Genomic DNA, 10,641 nt, shown 5'->3' with positions numbered 1-10,641 from the left:
AACTGAAAAGTTATGAAGTCAAGCTTTCTTACTCCATATTCTTCACTCCCAAAAGAAATCACCACACATTTTAACAACGCAAACTTTTATTGAAGCGAGATAAAATAATAACTACAACCGTCGTAAAATCAAGTTCTCTATAGACTCTTTAAAATGCTCTCATCAGAAAAGTCCGGATTGGAGGCGATTAGAGGCTGAACGAAGCTGAGTACAAAGACTGACATCAGCTCTAAATTTTCAGGGATGAAGTGTACAGTTTAGAATTTTCAGAGTAGAAATATCAATTAGTTTGCTTCTAAAAGTGGAATAAATATTTTCAAACCTCTTATTTGAGCTTCACAAAACATACATACTTTACCACAAATGTATTAAATCACTCATGTACATTTCATTGGCCAAACTCTCCTTGCTGTTTCATATTTTGTAATAATCTCTGGCTGCCTCCATTCCGGTCTTAAAGGTGCATTGTGTAACTTTTCTGGTGGAGGATTCCTCACCTGCATGTAATTGTTCTGCCTGGAATCTTCCACAGTATGACATTAAACATTTCTACTTTACATTTATTCAATTACAGCTGGTTTTACAGCTCAAAAATGCCTTGAAAAACAGGAATTCTGACTGTGAGCAGGTCGCCTCTCCACAGATCTGACCTGTAACTTGCTCTGGCTTGTTCTGGTTTAATGCCATACTGTGAAATATTCCAGACAAAGCAGTAACATCTCCATGAAGGGAAGCATTCGACTGAGACCTTCACCACAAAAGTTACACAACGCACCGTTAAGAATGTTTTTGTTTACACATTTTTACAAACTATATCAGTAAGAAAGGAAAAGGAGGAGAATAGTTGCATCTCATTTCTCTTTCCTCGCTTCTTTCTCCTTGAATCTGGAGGAAATGGGTGAGGAGGAGGAAGGAGGAGAGAGGATATAAACTCCTCACTTTAGACCAATAAAGTGTGATTATTTTATCTGATGTTTGCCTCATGAAGCCTCCCTCAGATTTACTGCTTCAGTCTGTGGTTTTCTTAATATGACAGATTTGATTGATTAGAGGAATCAAGGAGAAGGAAGCGAGCAAAGAGAAACAAGATGTGGAGGAGGCTGGAGGAGAAGGAGGAGGAGGGGTGTAGCTGCTGATCGACCGACTCAGACCCTGGCTGCAGGAGTTCCCGGGTCGGCTTCATAAACTGCAGGACACAGGCAGCTGGAGAGAGGGGGTCGTCTCTGGACTGAGACTGGACCCAGCGCCTACACTCGCGGTGCAGGCGTTTACCTACAGACAAGGGCAGATGGTCAGTACTGAGGCAGTACTTCAAACATGATACAAAAACAGTGGGAATGTGAGTGGGGGTTTGATTTACAGCTGTAACGAGACATGGGGCCACAAGAATGAAGCAAGACAGTTATTCTGAAGTTCAGTTCACAAGTTCAAACCATTTTTAACTGACTTTATTGAATGTCTTTGCGGTCATTGGGCTGCTGTTCTTTGGAACTACAGCTTCTCCAGAAATGTACCGTATTTTACGGACTATTAAACATGCTCTTTTAAGCCTCTAACCCCATCAAAAAATGGCCGCGTGCCCCGCAAGCCAAAGTGCCTTATACACAAATCCACTTGGGTGTCCCAGCACAACTTCAGTAAACTACAAAGCTGCACCACCCACAGAACACGCAAACACACACGGAGCAGACAGCGACTGCTGTGATATGACTGTGATAGTGATAATGTATGTGGGTCTTCATGTGCAAATACTAATATTTTAATTTCAGTTGTATTCAATAATCCACTTTACTTTCGTCAACAAAAAGCAGCAAACAAAAAGTCCCTCCAAAAATGAAAATATGCCCTCCCAAATAACATATCTATACATCTCTACATCTACAGGACACTGGTTTAGTCTGTTGTACCTTCCTCATCCTCCTCCTCCCATCGGTGGAGCATTGGGACCTCCTCCGTGGGTTATTCTGCCCATCCTTCTCCTGCCACCAGGGGGCCCCGGGGGGCTGCAGGGGGAATAAAACAACATGGTTGAGTCTGTGAACGTTCACTCAAGAACTGAATATGAATAACAAAGTCATTCAAAGAGACTCGTTAATCATATTAGATTCTAGGACCAGGACTAGAGTCTAGGACCAGTCATAAAGCTCATTTTAGAACAGAATTAAATATTTTGCTAAGAAATTCTCAGTTTCGTACTTTTTTTTGGTTTAAATTTTACTTCCTGGTTAGAAATCATAACATATTACATGAGACTCTCTAAATATGGAAATTGAAAACAGGTATTCTGAAAATTATTACATAATTAAATTTTATAACATTAACAGAATCTATTGATACTTTGCAGCTGACATCATCAACATTTCCTGGGGGTGTGATGCAAATTGTAGGCACTGCTCTGTCCGATCTGCCTATTATTCAGGTCAGAGTGTAATCTGAGCTTTATATTCTGGTCTGGCTTCGTTGAAACTGTGACAGGTGATCTGATTTGTGCTGTTAAGTCCCTCACATATAAAATTTTGGTTAAAAATCAAACAAGAACATGAAAGTTCAATTTGATCACAGGTTCCTGAAAATGTGTTTAAATCAAAAATAAATGTATTTTTTTCTTGAGTGCAAAAGCCACTCAAGATTGCACCATAAACACACATGCGGAACCCCCACAGTGTGATATCACTGCGCAGTATCAAGACATTCAGCTCTGTAGTTTGGACTTCTCACCCTCTGCCATCACTGAATCTGGACGTGGCGCTGCTCCCGTGTTTGGACATGTCTGGGTTGATGATCGTCTTAAAACTGGAGACAGAAACAACACATGGATTTAACACAAATGAAACAGAAGTGGACTGGTATGGTTTGGTCTGTTTTTTATTTGTACAGGGACAGTGCAAAACAACACATGAACCAAAACAGAAGTCATAGGAGACATGCTGGTGCCAGGGTAAAGCATGAAGGCTCCTTTACACCCGTTGTCCCTGAGCTGGCTGGTAGAAATACTAAAATACAGATTCAGTGTATATAGACAAATTGACCAAAAATACATTCAAAACAGTTATTACTTAGGGTTACAGTGTTGAAATACTATTCTGCAAACAACATACACCAAACATGCCTCTTCCACCTGGTATCATGCCCCAACATTTGCACACACACACACACACACACTCTGCATTCTCCTGATCATTAAAATCACACTGATCCCTAATGTGTACAGACTTGTTTAGAGATCAGCCACTTCTTCGTCAGACGTGCAAACATTTGAAAACCTGATGGAGTGTGACCATAAACTGTATAAAGAAGTGGATTGAGGGAGTTTGACGTCACCCACGGCGCTCGGCTCCGGTCAAACGAAGCTCACGAGGCTAGAGGTTATGCGAGCGAATTTGGAGCCAGTTCCATATTAAGAATTTATTAACAGACAAAATAGCGAAATAAAAATGCTAGGATTACGTAGAGTGGGTTAAAACGAACACTTTAAGACCAAAATGACGAGGCTCACTGCAGCAGTTACAGAGAGAGGGGCAACAATTTATCAATGTAAATTCATTTGGAGCCGGAAGCGTCCCATTGACAGTTTGTGGGTTTTAATAATCAATAATACTCAGAATCAAACACAGTCTGTTGTACTTACAAAAGGGTGATGAAATCCACTGCTCCCCAGAACAGGTCTGACAGCAGAGACAGTCTCCATGGCGACTGGGTCCTGCTGTCCAACACCTGACCTACGATCAGAAGGACAGAGACAGTTATTACCAACTCATGTACGACCTTTTTTATTAGTATTTCAAGTCAGTTCAGATAAATAAATATTCTTGTCTTTCTTTGAGTTAGGGGCATTTTTATAATAAAGGAATAAACTCTATACATAATAAGAATTCCAATCCCATGATGATAATAAAAAAAAAAAAAACTTCTTTAGATAACAGAATGTGTTTTTCAGCATTAAATCGCAGTATTTTCTTTTATATTACCATGTTACCAAAGTTAAAGGATTCGTTTCCTTTGATTTAATGTCCAGGCAGGTAAAAACGCAACAAAAATTGTCAGTTTAAATCACACATCTAAGTATCTTCTGATAGCAGCAGTAGTGCCAACAGTAGTAGCAGCAGTCTTCTCAAATTCTCTTATACCTCTTTTTTTTTTTTTTTTTACTGTTTTAATTAAGCAATTAGAATTCTACCTATCCACTATCTCTAAAAGCATAAACAAAAAAGCTACTGTACATTGACATATGAAAGTTGTATATCTGTGAATACCTTTGTACAATGTCTTCCAAAATCTTGTCAGGGTGTTTTAGAAGCAAAAAAAAAAGTGTCATATCTACAATTACATCAGCTTCTCTAAAATATCGTAATAAATATCGTACCGTGAGATGCATATCGTGATAATATCGTATCGAGACATTTGGATATCGTTACATCTCTACAAATCTCGTGTTTGAATGAACGAGCTTTACGCTGTGTAGGAAGCAGTTCGTTTTTTAACCACCAGATGGCGCTACAAAACGCACCTATATAGTATCAACACAGTGCTGGAAAAGTGTTACACCCTGAGGCCTCATCTACCATCACTACCAACCCCGTGTAAGTGAAAATAATAAATCCAGAGCTGCAGCCGCTGAGAGAAAACCCTGAACCTGCGCTTCCTGTTTCTCTGCTACCAAACACAAACAGCCATTAGCCTACATGCTAACCGCTCACTGTTAGCATGGTCAGCTCCGGCTCGGTTTGTCCTCTTAACGGAACTGTCTCATGATCCGAAACGACAAACTGTGAATACTGGTTGAAAGCAAACAGTGAAAACATTAATCGAGCTAAATGTTAAAGAATATACAAGGAAACAAGAGAAAGCACTCACCGTTGGACACGTACACCATCTTCAGCTGTGTTTACGAATGACGCAGCACGCACGGACAGTTGTGTTTTGAATACGTCATTTTACGCCATCACGTAATCATGTTTTTTTTTAAATTATTATTATTATTTTATTTACTAATTTATTTCATTGTTATTTGCGTAATTTATTTTACCAGAAATATGCATATTATTAGTACTTTTTTTTTTGTAAATGTTTAATATTTGTGTTATAATCTATAATCTATATAATAATCACATTAGCGCAGAACAGGAATGTCATAGCTTTAGTTTCTAGTGTCTAGGCCTGATATCAGAACATCCTCTTTTCTGGAGTACTCGCTGTTCAAGTAATGAGTATATATATAATAAGTTTGTCTTTTTCTCTCACAAGAGCTTTCAGGCTCTGGAACTTCTCCAGTAAGTCGTCCAGATTTACTGGAGGAGATCCAGTAAGTCTAGAGCAGGGGTCTCCAACCTTTTTCCTATGCTGAGCTACCTCACAAAACAAAAATACCAGAGAACTACTTGAGAAATTAAGAACCGAGAAAGTATAAGAGTCATGGTGTTGGGGTCATGGGGTACAGTTAAAACATAAACCATTATCCAGTCATTAGTGCAGAACTACAATGGTAAATAATCAGATTGTAGTTATTCAACACAATATGTATAATTCAGAAATCCCTTGGCGAGCTACTTGGAAGAGGGTGGAGAGCTACTGGGAGCTCCCAAGCTACAGGTTCGAGACCCCTGTTCTAGAGGATAGATTCACTTTATCCTTTTATTTTTTAGATTCTCAAAAGGATTAAGAATTAGGATTACGGTCAAATAAACACAAACCAATTTACCACACCAAATATAATACCAATCATTTTATTTGAAAACAAGATCAATTTAGGAGACACACAAGCAAATAATGAACATTACATTTGCACAACTGATGACAACTGTCCCAAAAAGGACTTTAAATATAATAAGATCTTCAATATAACTTGCTGTCTACAGACAATGATATCAACAAGATCGATCGCAAAGCCCACAAATTACAGACACCATTAAGTAAAAAGTTATTATCCGTCCTAATGATATAAATTTTTGTTTTTCACGTTTCCTGTCCATCCTCTGTGGGCTCTTGTGTGTCACTCCCGGGCTGTCCAGTTTTTGTCGCGTCTGTCCCTTCGTCCACCTCCTCATTCACCCGTCTCTTCTCCTCCGTCTGTCCATTTCGTGCCTCCTTTAGTCTTTTCCTCATCTTCATCCCTACAGCCTTCCCAGTCTTCCTCTTGAGCCCTGGCGTTAGTTCTAAATACAGTTTATACACGTCGAGAATCTCCGAAACCGTGCGGAGAGACACGTTACACATCTCGGACACGTCTTTTATGGACAGGCCTCCCAGATAGGCCCCCACGATCTGTCCCTTTTCAAACTCACTCAGTTCGCCGATGGAAGAGACCGGACTAGGTTCTTCCTCCTCTGTCATGATCACGGTGCCTCTTTTTAAGCGTCCTCTTCTTTAAGGTTTATGTAGGAGAAGGATGAGATGGTTTGAAACGATTCTACAAAGACAAAACGTAAGTAAAACAGATATAAGTCACTAAACTGAAATGGACACTGAACATTTTTACTGAAATGACAATAAATATGTACTAACAAAAAAAAAAGAAGAAAAACATCATTGCACTGAAGTAATTATAGCTATTCCGTATAAATACTGTATTCAAGTGTTGACATGATACTAAAATTTCAAAATCGATTTTGATATTAAGGAATAGAGTTGATAATTAAAGGTTCATTGTGTAACTTTTCTGGTGGAGGGTCCATCAGATGCTTTTCTCCATGGAGATTTTATTGCTTTATATGGCATTAAACCTTTTTATTATCATTCCAAACCAAACCAGACCAAGTTACAGGTCCAATCTGTGGAGAGGAATGCTTTGAAAGCTTTTCTATTTAGGTATTTTTGAGCTGTAAAACCACCTGTAATTGAATAAATGTAAGGTAGATCTGTTTAATGTCACACTGTGGAATATTCCCCAACCAAAAAGTTACATAGTGCACCTTAAATACTGATTCTAAAACCACGATGATGATAAAAAACACTAACAAACAATAGAAATTGAATTAAAATTTTTAGTATCGATATCTGCTCAAATGAGTATACAGTTTCGATACTAGTTTTAGTATCTGATTTTCAATATTCATGCCCTACTGTATAGTAATTAAATTTAGGAACAATTTAACACCAATTGTGTATTTTTTTAATGTAAAAATGCACAGTGTGACCATGGAGATGTATGTTTTACTGGCTGGAATATTTCACCATATGGCATTAATCTTTCCGGCGGTGTGTGATTTTACTGCATACGGTTTTTACTTGTAGGCTTGCTTCTCCACAGATCTGACCAGTAATTTGGCCTTGTGATGCCACCTGATTTTCAAAATGGGATAAGAGAGTGAATATATGGTACAGAGAAGGTTATACTTATTATAAATGGTTGAATTGTTTAAATTTTTTTAAACGTAGATTTACAATAACAATCCTCTGCTATTACAAAGCATCATTTTGCATTTTGAGATCAGAATTATTCATATTAGAGATGGTGTAAAGCTATTTTTGGTGGATAAATACAGTCAGATCTTCCAAAAACACGAGCACAAACAACTATTATTAATGCATTCAAAAAGAGGAGTACTGTGTGTGGAATAAATGCCATAAAACACTTGTATTTCGTGCTAAATGGAAGGAAAAGAAGACAAGACTCACCACTGGCCACCATTTTGGCTCCTACTTCTTCTTGGAGGAAATGACACAAATACACTACCGCCATCTTGTGGTCTGCAACAGCTGGAGGAGAACCACATGTCACTGTCAAATAATTAAGACACTGTAAATATATTTGTTGATCCTTCTTCTATTTCAAATATTCTTGTCCATATGAAAAATAAAAAAAATACAGTAAATTCATGTAAATAGTTTTTCATGTGTCTTGTTTCCTTCACTCATTGTAGTTAACAGATACAAATGTCAAATATATGTCGAGTTTCTGTCTCATTTAACTGTGAAAGGTGTTTTGGGATGATTAACTTAGAATTGTAAAATGCAAATAACCTTACTACTGTTATTATAACCTTGAAATATAATGTTAATTGCATATTGGACTCTAATATGCTTATAAATATATTTAAAGGTTAATATATTAATTATTAGAATGTTTTAATTAGGTTTGCCATTATTATACATAATAAAAATGAATTACACCTGAATCTGTGTTTTTAAGGATATTTGCAGAACTTTGATTGACTTATTTTATATTGTATCATTTAGGTTGATTTACATAACTTTTTTTTGTTTTAAATAAAGGTGCAGTTGCAAATCTTTAATTGTTATTTAAGTATGAATAGTTTTTACCATTATTAGAGTGAATTTAGTTATTGCAAGTCTGAATAGTAACGTGTTCTTCAAGAATTTAAACCAAGTTTGTTTAACATGGAGCTGCAGTGATTTTGGTGTAGGACGATTTGCACTGTTCATCTTGTTCTGGTATATTTCCTCCTGGATGTTGAGTTGGCTCTGGAAAGGCTGAAAACCTTTTGGGGGCATGAACAGGATCTAGGGTAGAACTATAGTTAAATTTCACTAGACACAGTATATGAAGTGGATCCGGGCCATATCCGTTATAGTTTTTAAAAAATTTTTTTTTTTGTAGTTTAAACTTCAGATACAAACAAAAAGGCACCACACAAAGATCACACCTAAACACAGCAAAAAATAAATAAAAAATCAAACCACAATTGTGAAGAAAACAAACAAACAAACAAACAAAAAAATTCATGAACAAACTAAGGGGGCAATTCTAAAGCTTCTAATCAATGGAACAAATCGACATCGTTCAGAAAAGATACAAGAAACCGGCTTCCCTTTTTTCAATCAGGTTCAATGAGTCAACAAAAAATCTGAGGTCATTTCTAAAGTGCGTTACATTTGGTTTTATCTTAAAAAACACAAACAAACAAAAAAACGACATTTGTGAATAAAAATACCTAAAATCAATAAATTATTAATTCCAAATTCCTTCCTTTTATCTTCTGTGCTTTGTTGACCTATTTGTATGATGTTTATTGTTTTGTTTTGTTTTTTTAAAATCTTGTTTTAATGTTGTACAGCACTTTGGTCGGCTTTGTTTGTTGGAAGGTGCTATAGAAATAAAGTTTGATTGATTGATTGACTGATTCTCTTAATGCACCAAATTTGATTTCTTTTATGGTTAGAAAGGCAAATTTTATTCCCTTGGACGAAGCAATGAATGAAAATCAGACCAATATTGTTGTACTAAACTACATGAGAAGAAAAGATGTTCCAAGTCTTCTTCCCTTGTGTCACAGAATAAACATTTACCTCAAATTTGAATTTTTGTTGTTGAATTTTGCCCATATAAACTGAGGAGCAGCGGTACCAGGTAAACGGTACCGGTTTTAGGTGCACCCGGATGGGCCTGCGCATTTTGCTTTTGCGTGTACTTTGACTAAATTTGGGTTAATTTACGATGAGATCAATCTGGATAATCTAACAATAAACCGCATAATCATTAAAAAACACGAATGAAGAAGATTATAAACTAAAGTCCAAAACGCACAAAATGGCGGCGGTCGCGGGGAGCAGGCTCGTGGCGCCGGTGGGAGGGGCGTGTACTCTTGCGCTGGGAGCACGCCACATGCGCAAGGGAGAGGGGCACGAGGAGAGCGCACACCACGGAACAACACACGGGTAAGAGAAACATGTCTGTGTTTATGTCCATGCGGGGGTTTCATTGAGTGTTTGTGGATTTCTGACGCGTTATTACAGCGATAAACAAGACAGTTCTGTAGTTACTGCGTTATAACACGTTTATAACACGATCGCAGAGGTTTACGGACTTCGATTGTGGCACGAGCGCTAATGTTTTGGTATGAAGTAAATAAAAAATACTTCTAATCTCGGGCTTGGTTGGTTATTTTTACGCTTATTAATAACCAAACCAACGCAGTGAAGAGATGCACAACTCAAAACGTGTGCGCTTTTCACACTCACTCATTCATGTTGGTTTTCATGAACTCCGCCATCTTTGGCCTCCTGAAAAAAGCAGATCTAGTTGATCGGAGTTGTAAAATGTAAATGTGTCTTTGTTTGCCGCTGCAACTTGTCTGCAAACAAACAAAGTTCCACACTATTCCCACTCACTTGTAGTTGAAAGTACGCTGTTTGTTTGTGGAGTTGTAAAGTTTACAGAGCACTCTTTCTGTGTCTGATCAGAGTTTGTTCCTTCAATGATCTCACGGTTTCCATTGCGGTTGTGTTCAGTGAGAGCTGCCAAACTGTGCCGCGTTTGGAAATGGAGATCTTTCTTTGTTTTCGTTGTTTTTCAGTCTTTTGTTTTAGTGGCGTTGGCGTGACTCGTCTTTGGTTACTGCTTTTAACAAACAGCAACATCCAAACGGCGCCTTCACTCTGTTCCATTCCTATCACGTAATTTACTATTACTACTAAATTATTTTTCAATTTACTAATTTATCATGTTGTTAAAACTTCTGTACGTTCTTGTATTGTTTGTTTCTGATTGGTCCACACTTTTAGCTGCTGCAATCCTATTGGTTAATGTGTTTTTACGTCATTATGTTCACTCCGAAGATACGTTTGTATTTCACCTGCAAAACGATCACGCATTATATTTATTTGGACTTTTTAAACATATCATCTTTATAATTTCTTCAGAATTAGTTGCTATCGTGTAGTTCACTCATTCTGTGCCTTACT

At 37.4% G+C, this 10,641-nt stretch overlaps 1 protein-coding gene across 1 annotated transcript; it reads right to left on the bottom strand.

Annotated features, from left to right (window-relative positions):
- Positions 1-68: 68 nt before the first annotated feature.
- Positions 69-4,931, bottom strand: selenok (selenoprotein K). Its single transcript, XM_020940843.2, has 5 exons — positions 4,855-4,931; positions 3,629-3,719; positions 2,719-2,793; positions 1,908-2,003; positions 69-1,272 (listed from the first exon to the last, which is right to left on the bottom strand). The coding sequence occupies exons 1-4, from the start codon at positions 4,871-4,873 to the stop codon at positions 1,913-1,915; spliced, it is 276 nt and encodes a 91-aa protein (XP_020796502.1). The 5' UTR covers positions 4,874-4,931; the 3' UTR covers positions 69-1,272; positions 1,908-1,912.
- Between the last annotated feature and the right edge of the window lie 5,710 nt (positions 4,932-10,641).

Source organism: Boleophthalmus pectinirostris, unplaced genomic scaffold (assembly GCF_026225935.1).
Source record: "Boleophthalmus pectinirostris isolate CB_2022bp ecotype Guang Dong unplaced genomic scaffold, ASM2622593v1 HiC_scaffold_8, whole genome shotgun sequence".
Lineage (NCBI taxonomy): Eukaryota > Metazoa > Chordata > Actinopteri > Gobiiformes > Gobiidae > Boleophthalmus > Boleophthalmus pectinirostris.
This window is presented reverse-complemented; position numbering and strand designations above follow the sequence as displayed.

Excerpts from the sequence above, each read along its gene's own strand:
- selenok (XM_020940843.2), bottom strand. Across the intron at positions 2,794-3,628 it reads GTGGATTTCATCACCCTTTT|TTTTAAGACGATCATCAACC; the intron begins GTAAGTACAACA and ends TTCTGTCTCCAG. Across the intron at positions 2,004-2,718 it reads AGATTCAGTGATGGCAGAGG|CCCCCCGGGGCCCCCTGGTG; the intron begins GTGAGAAGTCCA and ends TTCCCCCTGCAG.